At 42.8% G+C, this 21,286-nt stretch overlaps 3 protein-coding genes and 8 non-coding genes across 11 annotated transcripts; 10 read left to right on the forward strand and 1 right to left on the reverse strand.

Moving 5' to 3' along the window:
• Positions 1–90: 90 nt before the first annotated feature.
• Positions 91–3,036, reverse strand: LOC130189025 (apoptosis regulator BAX-like). The gene is made up of 6 exons (XM_056407630.1): positions 2,991–3,036; positions 2,233–2,281; positions 1,990–2,145; positions 1,745–1,880; positions 1,503–1,607; positions 91–1,394 (listed from the first exon to the last, which is right to left on the reverse strand). Exons 1-6 carry the CDS (start codon positions 3,019–3,021, stop codon positions 1,296–1,298), a joined length of 576 nt encoding a protein of 191 aa, XP_056263605.1. The 5' UTR covers positions 3,022–3,036; the 3' UTR covers positions 91–1,295.
• A 256-nt stretch (positions 3,037–3,292) lies between these two features.
• Positions 3,293–5,415, forward strand: LOC130189026 (40S ribosomal protein S11). The gene is made up of 5 exons (XM_056407631.1): positions 3,293–3,371; positions 3,847–3,987; positions 4,218–4,293; positions 4,734–4,863; positions 5,217–5,415. The coding sequence occupies exons 1-5, from the start codon at positions 3,357–3,359 to the stop codon at positions 5,338–5,340; spliced, it is 486 nt and encodes a 161-aa protein (XP_056263606.1). The 5' UTR covers positions 3,293–3,356; the 3' UTR covers positions 5,341–5,415.
• On the forward strand, positions 4,055–4,139 carry LOC130189402 (small nucleolar RNA SNORD35). Its single transcript, XR_008830783.1, has one exon. It is a non-coding gene; the product is annotated as a small nucleolar RNA SNORD35 (small nucleolar RNA).
• On the forward strand, positions 4,566–4,649 carry LOC130189398 (small nucleolar RNA SNORD35). Its single transcript, XR_008830779.1, has one exon. It is a non-coding gene; the product is annotated as a small nucleolar RNA SNORD35 (small nucleolar RNA).
• LOC130189404 (small nucleolar RNA SNORD35) lies at positions 5,032–5,116 on the forward strand. The gene has a single exon (XR_008830785.1). It is a non-coding gene; the product is annotated as a small nucleolar RNA SNORD35 (small nucleolar RNA).
• Positions 5,416–7,238: 1,823 nt separating the features above from the next.
• On the forward strand, positions 7,239–10,442 carry LOC130188492 (40S ribosomal protein S11-like). The gene is made up of 5 exons (XM_056406877.1): positions 7,239–7,262; positions 7,324–7,446; positions 7,680–7,755; positions 8,805–8,919; positions 10,244–10,442. Exons 1-5 carry the CDS (start codon positions 7,239–7,241, stop codon positions 10,365–10,367), a joined length of 462 nt encoding a protein of 153 aa, XP_056262852.1. The 3' UTR covers positions 10,368–10,442.
• On the forward strand, positions 7,516–7,600 carry LOC130189403 (small nucleolar RNA SNORD35). The gene has a single exon (XR_008830784.1). It is a non-coding gene; the product is annotated as a small nucleolar RNA SNORD35 (small nucleolar RNA).
• LOC130189399 (small nucleolar RNA SNORD35) lies at positions 8,630–8,713 on the forward strand. Its single transcript, XR_008830780.1, has one exon. It is a non-coding gene; the product is annotated as a small nucleolar RNA SNORD35 (small nucleolar RNA).
• Positions 9,091–9,175, forward strand: LOC130189405 (small nucleolar RNA SNORD35). The gene has a single exon (XR_008830786.1). It is a non-coding gene; the product is annotated as a small nucleolar RNA SNORD35 (small nucleolar RNA).
• LOC130189400 (small nucleolar RNA SNORD35) lies at positions 9,534–9,618 on the forward strand. Its single transcript, XR_008830781.1, has one exon. It is a non-coding gene; the product is annotated as a small nucleolar RNA SNORD35 (small nucleolar RNA).
• Positions 10,060–10,144, forward strand: LOC130189407 (small nucleolar RNA SNORD35). The gene has a single exon (XR_008830787.1). It is a non-coding gene; the product is annotated as a small nucleolar RNA SNORD35 (small nucleolar RNA).
• Positions 10,443–21,286: the final 10,844 nt, after the last annotated feature.

Consider the following 21,286-nt stretch of genomic DNA (forward strand, 5'->3'; position numbering starts at 1 on the left):
AGACATGTTGGTTTGTAGCCTCGAGGAGTCTCCGTGTAAAGATCCGTTTCATTTTCATATTGCTGCCACTCAAATTCCACATCGCTACAGTCAGCGTTAAAAGATTTATTTCTCATATTACAACAGACAAGAATCACAGCAAAAATGATTTTCAGGGGGAACGGAAACTAATTTCAGCCTCATAAGCGTGATAGAAAAATGGTGAAAATTTAAGAATATCAAAGTGATTCCAGAGTTTAAAAAAAAGAAAGAAAAAAACACAAAGGCACTGACACACGAGAAGAATGTATAAAAAAGCCGGGTTTTTTTTCTGTGAAGCTACAATTGCTGTTAGAATATCGCCGGTAGACGTACAGTACTTTGGATCTTTGTGACGTGAGGTAAACGCCGCCGCGCAGGGTCGGCTTCTCCTGAAAGGTCACGCTGCTGGTCGGAACGCCCGAAAAAGGAGCTTATGATTAAATGTTGCACGGGATTTTTCGCTGAGTTCATGCGACCGTCTCAACAGAAAGAATGATTCATGTTGAATGTAAACATAACTTTGTATATAAAATCCCTGTTGTGGCACTTAAGTTATCCACTGAAAAGAAGGGGGGGGGGGGGTATTTGAGCCCAAATATTATCGTAGATGATTTGTCTTTCCGCTTCATCAAATAATTGGTAGATGTGACCCAAAGATGTCACCCCTCCAACATTTGCCAGCAGAGCGTTGCAGATTTACACCAGTCGACATACACAAATACAAATGAAAATGGATGTTCTAGCGCCCCGATGAGGCGGATGGAGATCAGAAAAGCAATCAGAGTGGAACAAAAACAAAATAATGACAAATAAAATTGAAAGTGAAATCGAAAATTGAAGTGAAACATTTCGCTCCATATCTTTCAGGGCCGATGAGAGAATGAAAATGACTGTGTGTGTGTGTACAGAGTACAAAATAAATTACATAAAAAGGCATTCCCTGTTCAAGTCATCCAATCTCGCCACCTCAACCCCCCCCCCCCCGCCACACACACACACACACGCACTTTGTGCATGTGATCACGCTCCGGCCATCTTCCTCCGTGGCGTCGGGATTACGGGTGCGACGAAGCGTTCGGTCCAACTCCCGGTCCTTGGAAATGAACGGGGAGGCAGAAAACCAAGAGTGTCCGAATACAAGCTCCTCCCGTGCAACTTGTTAACTCTGCCGCAGCTTCTTCCCCGCTGGCATTCAGATGTTCTTGTTCCCGTCCCCATGAACCTCAGGCGTACTTCTTCCTTCCATCTTTCACACGTCTGCTCACACAAACTCCTCACATCTTGCGAATAACTAAAACCGTGGTGAGAACGCCGGCCAGGAAGACTGCCAGCGTCTGCCATGTGGGCGTGCCAAAGTGGGATTTAATACCCTCCTTAAAAACAACATAAACGACAGAGACAAATATTAGCCACGCAAGCTGGCAATCGGGAGCAGAAGCGTATTTACTTAGAAATCCTGAGTTTGATAGCCAGCGTCTTACCCAGCCACCTTGCTCCCTGATCCAGTTGATCAAATTTTCCTGGAGGTAGTCCATCGTCCAGCTGATTATTGTTCTGATGATATCAGGGATGTGGATCACGAGAGCCTGAGGGGGTGTGAAAAGCCAGATGCTTCAGACGTTGGTGAGGTCTTTGCTTTTCAATCACAATATCAAAAAATACAGATACTTCTAAACTTTGTTTTGATCGCGAAGGCGAAACACAAGCGAGCCGCGGAACTCACCTTGATGACGAGTCGACAGGCGAAGTAGAACAGCGCGACCACCCTGCCCCAGTTGAACTTTCCATCTGAAAAGATCTCAACGGCAACTTTCATGAAGATTTCTTTCGTTGGACTGAGCGAAGGGTCGGCTATCAATCTGGGGAAAGAGAATATTTAGTGATCAGGGTCATGCTGATTACACTTGTAAAAACACGCTTATTAAGAACTCTTCAGGCCCCACACACACACACACAGGTGCCGCTCACCTTTGAAGCTCCACATGTCCATCCAACTCATCTCCAATCTGCTGCAGGCACTGGCCCAGCTTCTTGTGGTTGGGGTCACGCAGCTCTACTGCACCCAGCTGGGTCCTGGTCACGGTATTGCCACCTCCATGTCGCTGGACCCGCTCGTAGATGAAACTACACAGGGAGGCACGCAAAGGTAATAAAGTATGATCTGACTTTCAGTTCCGTAATGACGAGTCCAACTGTAAACGACGTACTCACTCTTTTAACAAAACGGCTCCGAGTTCCAGTATCTGGTCTGTGGTCTGGCCTGAAAGACAAAGGTCGGTGTTACCCTGATACCGTTTTACGACCACTGAAGCTATCTCGAATTTGAAATAAAAGTGACATTTTCAATGTGTTCAGTTAGAATCTGAATATGATGCCACGTTTTACAGGAGCCTCACATCAAATAAGGGGAAAGAAAGCTCGACACGTTGTTGATTATTCGTGGTTAAACTTATATTCACTCCCACGTGCTGTACTTTTGATAACCGCTGTGTCGGAGACTCTAGCAGGCGCGTGGCCAGAAACTCATGTCCACAGTCTGTTGCCGCCAGTTGTTTGCTAAGTTAAGTTTATTGGGCTAATGTTAAGTCAATTTTGTCGAAGTTAGTGTTGTGGCTTCAAGATAATTGACGTGTCCCGAGCCCCAGCGGCCCGGAGGACTTTTAAAGTTGTCTGAGGGAAACGAAACGACAGTCGTCTTCTGGTGAGTTTGTTTCTGTTTTGTTCTCACGCATTTGCAAACTCACTCCTGCAACAGCTATCGGCTAACCGAGCTAACAACCCAACGCTACAACAAACGAAGCGGAGTAGCGGCTTCGGATTTGTGAGGTTAGCTAGCGAGAAAACGAGCTACAGGCGCAAAACAAAAAGCTATATTTCCAAGTGTGATATTATCTTTCTCTGAAACACTATTGGGGACGCTGTCACGGTCGATTTAATTTAAAAAACATATTGCGGATGCTAGCTGGTACCTTGATCGCCTCCTCCCGGGTGTGATGCCATCTTGTTGTCTGTTTAGATCGCTCGCGAAGCACTTCCGTATAGTCATGTGACATAATTACGTCTGCGGTAACTGGTTTTTAGATGAGCTAATCTGCAAACACCCGACGGGAGTCATATCGTTTTATTTTTTGTAATCTATTTTTTTTAAATAAATTAAGACTTACGTAACACGCCTATGAGTTGGTAAAGTAACGTTAAACGATATAAAACAAGTGTGTGCGTGTGTGTTTTCAAGCCTCGCCTTTTTGCGTGTGTGCATACGTCACTTCCGGTGTCTCGCGGACTTCCGTTCGTCGCGCGCACTATCAGGCCTCTTTACGACTCGGCTGGCAAAGATGGCGGATGTACAAGTACGTTTAGGAAAACGGCGTGGTGAATTTAAATCGACATTTTAACATTTAAATAAACACGTTTAGCGGGACGTATTCAGTATGTGCCTTCACGTGGTCTTTATACACATCCACGAGCCATTTTGAACAACAGAGAGTTATATATCGGGCTGTTTTTAGTTGTTGCCGTTCTGCATACCCTCGTGTAACGTTAAACTAGCCGAATGCTAACTAGGATAGCTTGGCCTGCTACCGGTTAACATTAACTCAGCAGAACATTGCTTTGTACACAATGTAAATGATAATTTCCGTTTAATACAATCTCATCAATTTTATTTATCGATGTATCGTTTCAGCCAAGAGTGTTTTTTATTCTTAAATTGAGGAAGTAGCTCGTTAGCTTGGTCATCTTTGCGAGGCCGGGCGGAGTTGTGTGCTGTGTGAGCGTTGAAGTGTGAATGGCCGTGCTAACGTCGATGATGTCCTCCTTCCACAGACCGAGAAGGCGTACCAGAAACAGCCCACCATCTTCCAGAACAAGAAGCGGGTTCTGGTCGCAGAAGGTGGCAAGGAGGTCAAGGAAAAGCTTCCCCGCTACCACAAAAGTGTGGGTCTGGGCTTCAAAACCCCAAGAGAGGTAACTTTAACTATTCAGAAAAGTATCCAAACTATTGTAAAATAAGTTTACCTTGAAATTTGTATGCTGCAAATGATGATTTTTCTCACGATGGTCTTCCAAGCCTTCATGGTTCTGACGATAGTGCCTTTTGGCAATACTGATGCAGTCACGAGAGTTACACATATTTCCATATTTTTCTATATTGTGCACGATGTGACATTAACCATATTTTATTTTGCTTTTACCAGGCTATTGACGGCACTTACATTGACAAGAAATGCCCATTTACCGGAAATGTCTCCATCCGTGGCCGTATTCTCTCTGGTGAGTAACACTTTACAGTCTGATTAAACATTAGCCCATTGACACTGGCTTGGGATGCTGCAACAGATGACTTGTCATTTAAATGCGTAGACATTTAGTGTACAGGAGACTTAATTTGTATTGTAATAGTGAAACTGATTTAATTCCAGCATGAGGTTAGTCATTTTCCTGACTGCAAATCAACATATCCTTGCGCAGGTGAAGCAACCCAAGCCAGAACCAGTCTTTACAGGGTAACTTTATATTGAATTTCTCTTTTCTTGTCACCGTCCAGCAAATGATGTTTTTCTCACGATGGTCTTCCAAGCCCTCTGGGTTCTGACGATAATGCCTCATGGCAACACTGATGCATTGGACAATCCTAGTGAAGATTGTGCAATGTCCAGGGGGAAACTACTACACAATCATATTGACCTTCCTTCTGTGTGTTTGGTCTACAGGTGTGGTGACCAAAATGAAGATGCAGAGGACCGTCGTTATCAGACGTGACTACCTTCATTACATCCGCAAGTACAACCGCTTTGAGAAGAGGCACAAGAACATCTCTGTCCACCTGTCGCCTTGCTTCAGGTACGACGCTGCTCACGCCCAACAGTCAGAAATTCAGTTTCAATGACATTTATATGCAAAATATTGCTGTTTCTCTTCCTATGTATACCACATTGTCCTAATATATAGATCTGTTGTCCAGACGTCAGTTTCTATAGTTGTATACGTCCTAACAAGTTGAGCACTTGCTGCAAATGATGATTTTCTCACGATGGTCTTCCAAGCTCAAGAAGCTCTGACGATGACTGCCTTTGGCAAACACTGATGCAGCTTCTCTTTACACCTCCGGCTCCAACATGGCTGCATCGTTATCGGCTTGGTCTTGAACAGATGTACCCCAACCAGCTGTTGATGGATTTGTTTTGTTTCTGCAGAGATGTCATCGTTGGAGACATCGTCATTGTCGGAGAGTGCCGACCGCTCAGCAAGACCGTGAGGTTCAACGTCCTCAAAGTGACCAAGGCTGCCGGAGCCAAGAAGCAGTTCCAGAAGTTTTAGGTGGGATGGTGAACAGGAAGGCTGCCGTTGGCCAACTTGTCCCACTGTCAAATAAAGGAAATCTTGTTTAAAGGCTCTCTGTGTTTTGTTCTCAACCCCTTAATAGTTTGGCACAACATAAGTCATGCAAATAACCAACTCTGCTCCCCATTTCGTCTTGATCTGCAGATGGTTGACGAGGAGTTCTAGATGGGTTCATTGGAAAAGAGAAATCATTTGCTTTATTAAGTCTAGATATAAGTAAGCCTGAGCAGGAAATGTCTGGACAACTTTTTTTTGTGTAGTTTTATACCGTCATTATAATCAGTCGTGACTCGGAAAAGCGTTATTTAAAATCCTTAATTTGAAATATGTAATCAACTGGATTTTCTGCGAGAGAATATTTTTTTTTTTTTGTGGTCAAACCTTTTCTGCGATTCATTTACTATGATGTAATTGTTGAACTGATGTCTGGCAGTTCAAACATGATTGTATTAAATCGGAGTAGAAGCATTACCAAGACCACAGTGGAGCTCAGGATTCATTAGTAAATACAAAAGGTCCCTCACTTGCTCAGTCCATATACATGTTGACCAGACTTTCTATAATAAATGCATCAATTAAGCTAACTGAACACTTGATTACATTTTGTTCTTGGGTTAGACACCATTGCAGAAAATAGACTAACTAGCAAATGAGGCACACAAAAGTTACAGCTACAGACCAATAGCACCAACATCTAATATGTGTAAAATAATAAAGAAAACACTAACTTTCATTTAAGCTTGAGAAGAGAGGAATTCTGGCACGTTTTCAGTGATTTTAAGAAGGGAAGGAACACCATGGACCCAATGATGAGGCTAGAGACTGAAAAAAGAAAGGCCCAAGCTAATATAGTCAGTCATTGCATTGTTTTTTGACAGAAAAAGCATATGACATAATGTGGATGGAATGTTTGCTATGAAGATGCACACAATGGAAATTGGTGGGAGAGTTTATAACTGGGTAACGGATTTTCTGTTAGGAAGAAAAAGTCAAGCACGATTGGGTCAGATATGTCAAATCGCTACTTGGCCTGAAATAGACTGGCATTTGTTAGAATTCAAAAGAAAAGGAAAAGGTATCGGGGATTTGTTAAGTGCATTTGAATATCAGGTAATGAAAGTATACAGTGAATAAACCCAGATATATACAGATGGTGCTAAGAAACCTGAGACAGAGTGAAAGGATTTGGGCTGGAAATACATTTATATCACATTCAAAAGAGCGTTAAAGTTACCAGGGTAGGAAGTTGGTAAAGGAAAGAGGAAACTGTTCCGACAAAGGTTACGGTTGGGCCATAGTGCACTAAACAAACGACTAAACATGATAGGAAAACACCTGACAGGGTTGTGTGAAGAACGTGGAGAAGAGGAGTCCGTTGAGCATGTGGAGAGTTGTATGAGACTCAGAAAGAGATGATGAGGAATAACCTGAAGGAATTAGGGGTACATGAATGTAGTACTGAGCATGGGAGAGCACAGGTGGGAGTACTGTTATTGTTCTTAAAGAACACAGGTTTTTTTATAGGATCTGATTGAAATGTAGGCATAAGGTACAGGGGTTATTTATTTTATTTTATTTTATTATTATCATTATTATTTTCATTATTATGATTATTATTTTCATTATTATTATTTTCATTATTATTATTGTTATTATTAGTTTTGATTTGTTTTGGGGTAAAGAGTTTAAGTCTATTGTGTGATTCATTCCTACTCCGGGGCACTAGGTGGCGGTAATGCGCCAATAAAATAGATGCCAACCGCCGTTAAATCACAAGACGAAGAAGAACTCTGGACAGAGAAAGCTCCGATTGGCCTGTTCCGTTAGCGGAAGTAGCTCGTTAGCTAGTCATCATTGCGTGGCCGGCTGAAGTTATGTGCTGTGTGCTCCACGTGGAAGTGAGGATGGTCGTGTTAACGTCGATGATGTCCTCCTTCCACAGACCGAGAAGATTAACAGAAACAGCCCACCCTCTTCCAGAACAAGAAGCCGGTTCTGGTCGCAGAAGGTGGCAAGGAGGTCAAGGAAAAACTCCCCCGCTACCACAAAAGTGTGGGTCTGGGCTTCAGCACCCCAAGAGAGGTAACTTTAACTATTCAGAAAAGTAACCAAACTATTGTAAAATAAGTTTGCCTTTTGTTATTTGTATGCTGCAAATGATGATTTTTCTCACGATGGTCTTCCAAGCCTTCATGGTTCTGACGATAGTGCCTTTTGGCAATACTGATGCAGTCACGAGAGTTGCACATAGTTCCATATTTTATTATATTGTGCACCACGTGACACTAACTATATTTTGTTGTTTCTTTTACCAGGCTATTGACGGCACTTGCATTGACAATAAATGCCCATTTCACGGAAATGTCTCTATTCGTGGCCGTATTCTCTCTGGTGAGTAACACTTTGATTTATAATATGCAAAGAGGAAAATAATGGAGATTTACTACTTTAGACATTTAGTGTTGAGTCCAAAAAAACTTGAGCCACTCTCCAGAGAGGAAAAGTAGTTAAAAATCCAATGGTGTGTATAATATGTTATACGTTGGTGCAGTCTGCTCATCGGCTGAGCCGTCTGTCTGTCTGTCGGTGGGCGGGCGTCCCCATATGACGTCATCACTCGGGCTCCATCTTCCCCTCTGCCATGTGGTCTTCCATGCGGTCTTCCGATCCCAACCCCCACGTGGTCTCTTCAGAGGGTCCTCTGGGATCTCTCTGGTCTGCCCCTCCAAGACATTTTTTTTAATAATACCGTATATCAGATAATCTACAGATGTCCTTCAATAATATAGTAAACCATGAAACAATCTACACAAACATCCGTTAATAAACATTGCAATTTTTTACAGGCTAACTTAATACAAACTTTAAGTTTTCATTTTCATATACACTACACACATACACACACTTTGCATTTTGCACACTCTGTCTATATTTAATATTTTTATATTTAATTAAATTTTACACTGCAGTCATTAGTATTGTATTTGTGTATGCATATATGTTGTATATACATATATATTTTACTTTGCACAGTCATTGTATTATATTTGTGTGTGTGTGTATATATATACATGTATGTTTCATTTTATATACATATATATACTTCATTTTGTATTTTACTTGTCTATATCTTTCATCCCTGTTTTTTATATTTTATTCTCGTGTGTTTAGTTTATTGGTGCTGCTACTGTGATGACAAATTTCCCCTTGGGGATTAATAAAGTATCTATCTTTACATTGAATTTCCCTTTTCTTGTCACCGTCCAGCAAATGATGTTTTTCTCACGATGGTCTTCCAAGCCCTCTGGGTTCTGACGATAATGCCTCATGGCAACACTGATGCATTGGACAATCCTCGTGAAGATTGAGTTCACTGTAATGTCCAGGGGGAAACTACTACACAATCATACTTACCTTCCTTCTGTGTGTTTGGTCTACAGGTGTGGTGACCAAAATGAAGATGCAGAGGACCGTTATCAGACGTGACTACCTTCATTACAACCGCTTTGAGAAGAGGCACAAGAACATCTCTGTCCACCTGTCGCCTTGCTGCAGGTACGACGCTGCTCACGTGCAACAGTCAGAAATTCAGTTTCAATGACTTATATGCAAATATTTGGAAAATAGTGTAGTTATTTCTTTTCCAATACCACATTGTCCTTATAGATCTGTTGTCCAGATGTCAGTTTCTGTAGTTTTATCCGTCCTAACAAGTTGATAACTTGCTGCAAATGATGATTTTCTCACGATGGTCTTCCAAGCTCAAGAAGCTCTGACGATGACTGCCTTTGGCAAACACTGATGCAGCTTCTCTTTACACCTCCGGCTCCAACATGGCTGCATCTTTATTGATGTGTAGTTTCAGCTAAGAGTGGTTTGTAGTCTTTGATTAGAGGAAGAAGCTCGTTATCTCGTCATCAGCGGAGTTACGTGCTATGTGCTCCCAGCGTGTTGAAGTGTGGCTGGCCATGCTAACGTCGATGATGTCCTCCTTCCACAGACCGAGAAGGCGTACCAGAAACAGCCCACCATCTTCCAGAACAAGGAGCGGGTTCTGGTGACAAGGAGTTCAAAGAAGCTGCCAGAAGTGCGGAGCTGGGCTTCAAAAGCCTAAGCGGTAACTTGAATTAGTCAAAAGTGTCCAAACTAGAATAAGTTTGTTTTTAAGCTGCAGATGATGATTTTTCTCACGATGGTCTTCCAAGCCTTCATGGTTCTGACGATAGTGCCTTTTGGCAATACTGATGCAGTTACACATATTTTCAGTTTCTATTAAAGCAACGCAACATGCACGATGTGACACTAACCATATTTTATTTTGCGTTTACCAGGCTATTGACATTACTTTGGCAAGAAATGCCCATATACCAGAAGTGTCTCCATCCGTGGCCGTATTCTCTCTGGTGAGTGTAACACTTTACAGTCTGATTAAACATTAGCCCGTTGACACTGGCTTGGGATGCTGCAACAGATGACTTGTCATTTAAACATCACACACTACATCTCTGTCCATCTGTTGCCTCACTGGTAACAGTCAGACATTTTGTTTCAAGGACATTTATTTGAAAAATAAATATTTGAAAAAGAATGCAGTTATGTCTCTTCCCATATATACCTCATTGTCCTAATATATAGATCTGTTGTCCAGATGTCAGTTTCTATAGTTTAATACGTCCTAACAAGTTGAGAACTTGCTGCAAATGATGATTTTCTCACGATGGTCTTCCAAGCTCAAGAAGCTCTGACGATGACTGCCTTTGGCAAACACTGATGCAGCTTCTCTTTACACCTCCGGCTCCAGCATGGCTGCATCGTTATCGGCTTGGTCTTGAACAGATGTACCCCAACCAGCTGTTGATGGATTTGTGTGTTTCTGCAGAGATGTCATCGTTGGAGACATCGTCATTGTCGGAGAGTGCCGACCGCTCAGCAAGACCGTGAGGTTCAACGTCCTCAAAGTGACCAAGGCTGCCGGAGCCAAGAAGCAGTTCCAGAAGTTTTAGGTGGGATGGTGAACAGGAAGCCTGCCGTTGGCCAACTTGTCCCACTGTCAAATAAAGGAAATCTTGTTTAAAGGCTCTCTCTGTGTTTTGTTCTCAACCCTGAAATAGTTTGGCACCAAATAATTCATGCACATAACCAGCTCTGCGCCCCCTTTTTTTTCTTAATCAGCTGTTAGTTAAGACTTTGAAAGGGAATGTCTGTAGAATTATTATTATTTTTTAGAGTTATGATTTTAGTCAAAGTTATTAAGATCAGTGGGGACTCTTAAAGCGGTTATTTAAAATCCTTATTTAATATATATATTTAATAATGAAATTGTAACCGTATCTATAGTTTCTACGAGTTAGTCACCAGGAAACGTTTAATTGTTTCTGGTCAAACTTTTTCAGAATAATTTACTCGTGGATCTGATATCCAGTAACATTAAATATATGTTGAATAAAAGCTCATGGCTGACGGCCCATAAGTGTTTATTGGTCCAGGCTGCACGTGACCCCCCTCAGTGCCTCCCAATATTTCATGCTATATATCTTTCCATTAAATCAAATTTGTCCAGCAGATGGCGACAGATACCCGTTTGAGTTGAGTCCAACATGGACGACGCATCTGTTTGTTAATCCTTGTGAACTAGAAGTGAAGCACATGTGGCTAGTGATGCATTAGACATCAACTAGTATTTTGGATAACATCTACTCCAGATGTAAGCATGACTGTCAATTATCTAATTCTATGATTATTTACTTGTTGGGACTGTCTTATGAATCTAAAACTAAAGATTAAATATCTCAACCACGAACTGAGTAACTAATTGGGAATGTTATTGGATGTCCATCATTAACCACTTAGTTTGGGTTTTAAATCCTTTTAAATGTGAGACATATTTCATCTCTGGAATACAGATGCACAAATATGATGTTCGCAAACCCAAAGTGTGGGTCTAAAGAGAACAACGAAGGATTTAACTGAATTAGAACTATCTACTAGAAAAACAGTTTATCAGCTGAATTGTTGTGAACACAATTCTTATGTTGGAGTTTATATTTTAGAACTTTTAAATGTGCTCGATGCTTAAAAGTCTGGACACGAAGGGAAGCAACAGGATGGTTCCCCGGCATGCCGCTGTGTGACCTTCCTTTACATCACGATGCTCAGCGGAGTCTCGCATCCAAATAAACACAAGTGAAGAGTCTGTCTGCATCAGCTGAGTCATTTGCATGTGTCCTTATTTCAGCCTGAGAAGATGACGCCCCCCCACACACACACACACACCCCTTCCTTTCTCTACATCCATCCTGCACTCAGCCAGGGCCTCCGTCTGCTGAGAGCATTACCATAATGATGCTGTTCATGTTGCTCCAGTGAATGTGGACCATATGGCGATGACGTGGAGGAGAAAGTGCTTAATGTGAGCTGGGCCGCGTCAGTAGTCCCATCGTTTGATGATTAGCAGGCGAAGCAGCCGTCGTCTGAGAGTTTGCTCTCAAACAACCAGGCATTTCCCTCCATGACAGTTTTCACTTTTGTTGTTTTGTGGTGGCGAACAAAGATCCCGGCTCTCCGCAAATGCTTCAATATTTACATAAACAGCAGTTGTCCCAGCTTCGGACCACAAACTGTCCTCTTTTTGTACCGGGGGCTTTCCCAGCCCCTTCCCTCCGTGGACACTACGGGAGGCATGGGCTCCGAATAACAGGCCCTCTCATGGGCAGACACCCCAGGGAGCAAGGCGGCCCAAGCAGGCCACCCAGGCCACGGCAGTGTTTGTCTGAGGGCAGAGGTCTGAGGCCTCCAAAAAGTCCAAGCAACCATAATAAACCCAAACTGACAGCGTTGAACTGTGATGAATATGTGCTGTTAGTATAGCTGGTTATTGACTAATCTCTATGTGTGTGTGTGTGTGTGTTTCTTTTTCTTGTTATTTCCACATTTCTAAAAATCAAAGATCAGACCATCGGAGCAAATTCGCGGCTTATTAAAATGTCCGACAGGATATAAACTTCAAAGTGAATGAATAATTTGTTTTAAAGCTATCCTGGTAGCATGAAATATCTCCCGTTTTAAAAAAAAATGTGTTGAGTATTTTCTTTATTTTTAATAGAACTTTATTCTTTCATCAATTCATTACTTTTTTTGGTCACAACGTCAACTGGATGTTGGTCACAGCAGTGACTCAGTGAGCCCGTTAGCATTCTGACGTTAGCATTTAGCTCAAAGCTCTGACTCACATTGCTTAAGTTTGTGGTTCTGGTTTCTCTGCTGATTCAGAACAAACCTTTCAGTCCAACTCTTCTTGATGGAATCTCAGTTTTAGGATTGAATCACTATCATCGAAGTAGTTCAAAATACGATTATCATAATTTCCCTGTTTTTATTGCTCACTCACGCCGCTGCAATACAAATCCTGTTTTGACAGATTATGATCTGGAAGATGAATCAAACAGCACACTTCCTCCCTCAGCAATCCTCCAGGTGGTGAGGTGAGTTTCGGTGATGGGGAAGCCAGTCTCTCTCTCTCTCTCTCTCTCTCTCTCTCCAGCCTCCCCTGGCTCTGCTTTTTAACTCTTCATTCCCCATTTGGAGGCATCGCCAAAAGGTGAAGGTGATCAGTGCAGGTTGAGATTCAGAGCTCCATCCGTCAAATGGGCGATGAGCGAGGTCAGAGAGGGCCCTGCTCCCTGGACACAAAATAAATATATTCTGTAAAGAGGGAGTGAAAGAAATGGCCCAAAAAACATATTTCTTTGATTCTGGCACTCATGTGTTGTGTTTCAAAACGTGTGTCTGAGGACAAACAAACAAACAGACTTTTGAGATGTCTCACTTGGCTTTCCTCCAGTTTGCCAACATGTTTACCGAGTGTCACGGCGCATACTCAGAGTCGTGCTTACTTGTGTATCTAATGGCAGGGATGTTAGCTCAGAAGGTCAGCCCGATGAGGGTGATGGCCACTATCAAAACACAGGCCTTCTGGTGGCCCAGCAGGAGGTTTGGGCAGCAGGGGGGGGGGGGGGGGGCCTTGTTCTGGGTTGTTTGGAGGCAGTCAGCAGCTCGGTTATCCAGCAGAAGCAGTAGACCTGATGGGCTGAACAGATGGAGGCCGTGCTTATGTGTAGAGGAGCCTGAACAGATAACGCCCCCCAGTCCTCGGGTCTGTTTGTCAGTGCTCAACAACGGGAGTTCATTAAGTGTTTATTGTGTGTGTCGTGCATTCAGAAGTGAAAGTATGAATGCATTAACAGCAAAATGCACATACAAGTGAGAAAAGTAGAACTCCTCATGTAAAATGGTCCATTTCAGAACAATATATTGTTGTATTATGATGATTTAATCTGTAAGCATCAATTAAATGTTGCAGCTGTTTTAATTTAATTACTGTGTATACTGCTGGGTAGCTTTATCTATGATAATACTATAACTTATGTTTGAATTGTGTTGTGTTTTTAACACCAAGAAGTGACCCTAAAGCCCGCTGATGAAGAACATAATGGCGAAATCCATTCAATGTCAGAAAAAGGCAGACCAGCTCATGTGGGATTAAGTTAGCTATCGTGTCACGATTTCATGACCACATATTTACCGTCGCATTGAAAAGGTTATGTTTTGATCGCCGTGTATTTATTTATTTGTATGCGTGTTATTCGCATAACTAAAAAAGTATTAAACCGAATCGCATGAAATTTGGTGGGATGATTGGTTATTATCCGGGGACCATTTGATTAGATTTTGGGATCGATCGGGTCAAAGGTCAAGGTCATGAAAAGGTCAAACTCTTCTTTTTACCATAGCATGGTCAATTTTTATCCAATTGGCATGCAACTAATGCCAACATGTTCATAATTCAATGCCCAATCTTGTGATATGCGAAGGTATGCGCTCTACCGAGTGCCCGTTCTAGTTTGTATATGTTGCTGGTTTGTTTGCCTGCAGTTTAATATGCAACCATCAAACCCATCACTATCAGCACCCTCACAACAGGGACCCTGTGGGCTCCATTCAGGGTCAGCGCGGGGTCACTCTCCACATCTGGACATGTCATCAGCCGATCAACAGATCTGCACAAAGACGGCCAATGTTCCTGCACTGGAGGCAGACGGCGTGTCTGACAACGTCATATTAAAAAAACATGTCGCGTCCCATTCAGTCACAAACAGACGGCCAAACATGGTTTGGTGAGGCCTCCTGTCTCCGTCTTGTGAAAGTAGATCTGGAGGATAATGAGCATGTCAAGATGTACGACTCTCAGGTTAGAGGTGGTGGTCACAGTCATCAGGGTCGGGTATCTGCAGCAGCCCAGTGAACTTTCTTAACTGATTTGAAGTGATTTAACAGATGTGGCTCCTGCTCTTGACTCTCACACCTTTATGGAAACATCGTTTTTTAAAATATCAACTGCTGCTTTTTGATTCACGTGTGAATGAAAACAAACCCGGGGTGGATATCCCGGGCTATCGCCGACGAAATCTCGACTGCTCGTCGCTCGCCTGTCTCATCCTCGTGTTGCACGGCGGCTCCTAATTCAATATTCTCGTGTTCGGCCTCCTTCACACCCGCCTGTCTGCGGCATGTGTGTAGAGCGCGGTGGGCATCTCCAATTTGACACCGCGTTGTCAGATCAAAGAGCGGGCCGGTCGCCGGCAGGTCGCTGGACGGCGTGGAGCACGCAGCGGCGCTCTCGGGTCATGTGCGAAGCATCCAGCATGGCTGTCATCGGAGCGTCCCTGGGGTGTGCTCTCGCTGACTGATGGTCTCACACTGGAGCTCCCCGGAGACCCCCGGAGCCGACCGGCCAATAAAACAGGCCCAGATCTGGACTACATATCTAACGATGGATTTTTTTTATTTCCTCGCGGTGACTTTGGTCCGCAGATGGAGTAAACAGACTCTGTTAGAGCTGTAATGAGCATAAGTTTAAACCCCCAAAGCACAGAATTAGTTCAAAAATACCAGAAGTTTCAGTCTTTTGTCTTGCGAGGCACTCTCGGATCAAAGTGTGACACTTCTCTGTGTAAATAGTAACAGGAGAAAGTCAAAGCAACGCCCCTGGCGGGCAACAGTTTTTCGCTGATATCGAGCAGTTCCTCTCCGGCAGGAGGAATTCACCCCGGCAGATGGTGGGGCCGAGGCCCCCCGAGGGCCCCGCCGGCAATGCTACACCCTGGGACCCGGATACCTAATCGCGCCCTGTTGAGCCTCTCACCTGCTGCTCCGCCGCTCACAATGTTATCTCATCTCCCTGACCTATTGTGGCTCACATCGGCGATAATGACAGTTGAGAGACCCACGCAGCGCCGCCGCAGAGGCTCGCGGTCCCCGGAGAGAGGCCGGACCATGGGAAAGTAATCGATCCCTCCATCCCGCCTCCGCTGGTGGATCTCGTTTCTTATCGTGACCCGGAGACAGCGTCTGTGTTGTCTGTGTTTAAGGCACAGATTGCTTTCATTTCAGAGAAGCTATTCTCAGAGTTGCATGCTTGGCGATTATTTTTTATGAACTCAGTGCTGTTGGGTCACTTAACCTCTTCGCCCCTCGTGCTCTGCAGTGGATGTAAAGAGGACGTTTGAGGGCTTTTGTGAGTTAGCTTCTGCACTTTCTTCTCGGACGGCAGAACAAATCACAGTCCGCTCAAAAATGACACATTTACTGTGATTTTTTAATATTCTCTGGTGTTATTTCTCAATGGGAGAATATTTTGACTCCCTACATTAGTTTATAAACTGTCAGTCCATAAATGTGAAGAAAAAAAAAAGTAAAAAAATAAATAAAAGTCACGCAAACAAACAGCGTCGTGGAGAATCTTGATGTTGTTGTCGTCTTTTTGTTGTTGTTGTTGTTGTTGTTGCTCTGCACAGTTTACATTTTCCCTGAGAAAAACACCCTCCAGTTCCCGTGTGACCTCGGTTCCCAGCAGCTCAGATATTGTCACTGCGGCCCAGTTCTCACTGAGCTCTGCTGAATTATTAATTAGACTTTTGTTGCTTTTATCTGAATAAATGGGAGACAAATTGCTTCTTGTAAGTAGGGTCATAAATAATGCACAGCTCAATTAGGCCCAGGAAATTACGACCGTATATTGTTGCTGTATAACATTAAACCTCACCTTAAAGGTGTGTAAAGCAACTAAACCTGTTGTATATCTTGCTGAGCAGTGCACTTACATTATGCCACATTATTCCAACAGTTTTTAAAGAAAATCTGTAATTGGAATAAAATTAATTCATTTGTTTTTTTATACCATTGGAGAACTCACAAGAGACAGATTAAAAAAGGATGACAATAATTAATACAACGGATAATGGCCATCATTTCCCATAATGCAACTCAGTGGCTCAAGCCCTTCAACGCGGGTATTAATCTACTCGTGTGTTTTATCAGTGATGAAACATGTGTCGGGCCACGAATCATAACCCCGAAAATCCAATTAAATGAGGATGTATTTTAATTTTTAAACCATGTCATGCTTACGTGCTGCAAATATAAAAGGAGCGGAAGTGAAGGGAGTTTCACGATCATCTGTTTCATGAAGAGAAAAGAAAAAGAGTATCTTCCATCTACAAAAGAGACCAAGAGGAAGGAGCACACCCAATCACTGTGTGACTTAGACTGTGTGTCCTTTGTCATCGAACAATCAATATGGAGCAGAGAAGAAGGGAAAAGGAATTCTTTACATGGCGGACAATGCAAAGAGAAACTGTGTGTTTTGTTCCCACATTATAACTCAAACCGATTTGACCTAATAACCTTCTGACCTTTCCTCTCCGGCTTTTGGCTTCAATGTATGAACTTTGTGATTCAAGAAATCTGGAAGATATCTTCTGCCTCCCCAGACCCACATACTGGAATGTATATGTTATGTGTAATAAAGATACAGATACAAGTTTTTCCACAATCATGAGATTATAAGTATTTATTTATGTATGGAAGAGGCTCAACTGTCATCTCAGACCAATTTAACTGTAAAAAAAAAAGACATTTTCTTCTCAACATTAGCTCAGTTTTAAGTGAGTTATCCCTGTCAGTTGTGTTGGATGTATTTTCTTGGAGACATTATACAGTAAAAGGTGATTTGAAGTCACAGATCTCCATTAGAAGAACTAAATGCTGTCTTTGTGTGAAAAATGTAAGTGGAGAGGAACGGAGATCACGACCTCCACGTCCTCGGTGGAAGTTATGGCCCCGAGCTAACCTTGCTAACCTTGCTAACACGCCTTTTCTGCTGGCAAAACACATTTTGCCCTCCTCCCCCTCTCTGAGAAACATGGTGGGGGGTTTCACCGCGAGAGGAGCTGCAGTGACACTGCTGATAACCCGGTGCCATCATCGTGGGTCTGGCTGCCAGAACGTCTCTGTTTCACCGCTGTGTGTAAAACACCAGGGAGATAACAGCAAATCCCAAACATTCTCCAAAAGAAAAGAAACAAATCATACATTTTCCACCCTCCGACTAAAGTAAACATGAAATGACCTTATCTTAAGATAGATTGCATCTCTGTGAAGACCACCACCGTTCAAAGAGAGGCAATGCAGATTGTTTGTGTTGTTAGGCCTCTGGGGACAAAATGGCCTCTTGTAACCTTTATGAAAATACAAAATACTTTGTTAAAATAGATAAGACGTGTTTACAGACTTAATACAGCCTAAGTGCCCTTACGTTATGGGAAATCCGAAAGGACCATTAACTAGTAGGCTATTAGCAGCTTCAAGCTAGATCCGGTTTAGCTAACGTTAGCCTCCGAATTAAGCTAACGTCGGCTCGGTTAGTTAGGGTGACCAGATTTGAGTTTGCGAAAAAGAGGGATTAAACATCTCTCTTGTTCTGCCTGTTTTGTGATATACATGCCTAAAAGGAGGATCATTTTCGTGTATTTGGCAACACAGATCGGTCGACCAATGACTTCTCGCTACAGTCAGAGCTCGCGCAAGAAGGTGGAACGTAAGGGAGATACCATTTCCAAAACTTGTAAGGGGTAATAACTAGTTTGTGAAAGACCCAGAGAAACACAAATATCCAACGAAGCAAAATCCGGGACGTTTTTGGAATCCCTGCCGGACGCATTTTTTAGGTCTCAAAAAGAGGACATGTCCGGGGAAAAGAGGACGTCTGGTCACCCTGCGTTAGTTCAACCCCAAAAGTCCTCAATAAATTCCTCCCAAATGCCAAATTGTTGCTCAGTAGGTCATATTGTATGCCATAATATGAGAAGTAGGCCGAGCAGCTCAGTACATGCTTAACCCTCCTGCCGCCTTCGGGTCAATTTGACCCGATTCAATGTTTAACCCTCCTGTTACCTTTATATTTACTGACATATTTTACCCTTGGGGTCAATATGACCCCAGCTATTAAAATCTCCAGAAAATTATTAGAATTAATATTGTTTTCCAAGTTTAAGTGTGAGGTACTTTATGTTTGTTTGTTGACTACCGAAAGAACACCGACATTAAACATTGAATCGGGTCAAATTGACCCGAAGGCAACAGGAGGGTTAAGTATACATTTTTCATTGTTTCCCTAACTCCACATTTCGTTCCCTTGTGCCTGTCGGTATGGTACACATCTTTTCCGACTATATCTGGATTAAAACACAGATTAGCACTTCGGTGGCACTTAAATGGCTCGTACTTATGGTACTTTTGTAGTTCTACTATCTTGAAGAAATGTTACTTTCTGTATTCTTGTTGTTCTTAGTTTGTACTCTTGGTTGATGCACTTATTGTAAGTCGCTTTGGATAAAAGCGTCTGCTAAATGACATGTGATGTAATGTAGCATGGAGGTTAATGTACTTTTGCCGTTGTTTGCGATGTCAGCTACGAGCCGCCGGCTCAGCCGTCTCCAATGTTGACAGCTGTTCTCTTATTATGAACCTTTAAGAACCGAGCGTTGCTCTTATCCGTCTCTTATCTGTCTCTTATCTCTCTCTTATCTCTCTTATAAGAGCTCCACCACTCCTGCATGTGGAGAAGTTCAGACCTTAACGAAGCGACGGGACAATCTGTTCTCTTTTCTTCATTTAAGGTAAGGAGGTAAGGAAGATTATTGTAAAAAAACATACAACGAAATGAAGTTGGCGACTCATCATTTAGTACAGCAGCGACATGTATAAAAACATTTAAGACAGGGTATTTCTAGTTGAACACAAGTATAATACAAATCAATAAGAATAAATAAAACATAAAACACAGGCCTCAATGGCTTAAAAGTGAACAAGTGTCACGAAAAAGAGTATTTTTTATCCCTTTGTTAGAATTTTATATCATTGTGATCAACATTTGTTCTGTTTTTTAGAGTAAACTGCACTCTAAAGGTTGAAACTAGAGAATCAAGGTATCAGCTGTTTAACCCTCCTGTCGCCTTCGTGTCAATTTGACCCCATTCAATGTTTAACCCTCCTGTTACCTTTATATTTACTGACATATTTTACCCTCGGGGTCAATTTGACCCCAGCAATTAAAACCTCCGGAAAATTATTAGAATTAATATTGTTTCCCAAGTTTAAGTGTGAGGTCCTTTATGTTTGTTTGTTGACCACCTAAATAGCCCTTTAAATATATAAAAAAGTTGATATTTCTTATATGTTTGACACAGTGAAAAACAGCCTGGGGTCAAATTGACCCGAAAGAACACCGACATTAAACATTGAATGAGGTCAAATTGACCCGAAAGGTAACAGGAGGGTTAAATAAGCTCAACACTGGAGGAGGCTTCCCCTCCATCGAACCCATCTCGGTGCTTCATCCAACAGCCACACCCTGCGCTCCATCGACAATAACAGAAACAATTTGTTTTGCTTTGCACTTATAAAAATTAACTCATTTAATGACACACACATGGAAAAGAGAAACAAAAATTAAAGCCGCCCCGCATCCCGGCGAGTCGGCCCCTACATAAACAAGAGATCTGTGGAGCGGGAATAAACTTCCTTTGCTTGCACTTCCTGAGGGGATTGAGCGATGCGTCGGGTTGAACCGCGTTCTCCGAGAAGGCCGGAAGTGTTTTGACTCAAATGAGCCAAGCAGGCAAATTCAAGCCACATGCTGATCCACGTCCTCCTGTTCCTGTATGTACAAAACAAATGGGGTTTTTATCGACGGCTCTAAGGGAGGGCCCACTCGACTGAACCATCTCAACAATGTGTTGATGGATGGCTACACATATTCAAGGTCCCTAGAGGATATATACGGAAGATTTATGCTCTTTATGACTCTTCCTGTAGCGCCACCAGCAGGTCAAAACGTTCTCTCATTCACCGAAATACTGGATTACTAGACATTCATGGTTCCCAGATGGTATATTCAGATGATTGTCGGTGATCTGCTGGCTTTTCCCACCAACAGGTTGACATGTTTATTCTGCCAATATCTCAACAAATGTTGGAAGGATTTGGTTTCATGGTCCCGTCTGCTGACCTTTCATCTGGTGCCGTTATTGGTTCAGCTTTTACAATTTGTCTAATACTTTGGTTTATGACTAAATACCTGCAAAACTAACGGCGTTGCTGTCTGCCATCTGTTTCTGTTTGCTTAAATTAAAGCGGCCGATGAAACACGGCCCCGGCTCGGTTTCCCACCATGATGATTTTCCTCTCTAAAACATGAGCTCAGCGCTGAGATGTTTGCTGAGAAACATGTCTGTTACTTTTTTGTTATGGGAGAAAGAGGATTATCGAGCTGTTTCTACTAATTCGGCGTGTTTTACAGCTTATTTTTGATTTCCTGCCCCCATCACTGCAGATTAGTATCGCCGGTGGCAGCAGCCCAACCGCAACAAACCCTCGGCGACCAGGGTCCCTGACCTCTGCACCCTGAGAAACACTACGTCCAGTCTGAGAAGGCACACCGAATCATCGGAGACATGATCGGGGAACAGTGCATCTGTGTGAGTTTTAGCCGCCCGGGGGGGGAAGTCCCACCCAGGGCGGCTGG

Source organism: Pseudoliparis swirei, chromosome 23 (assembly GCF_029220125.1).
Source record: "Pseudoliparis swirei isolate HS2019 ecotype Mariana Trench chromosome 23, NWPU_hadal_v1, whole genome shotgun sequence".
In the NCBI taxonomy this organism is placed as follows: Eukaryota; Metazoa; Chordata; class Actinopteri; order Perciformes; family Liparidae; genus Pseudoliparis; species Pseudoliparis swirei.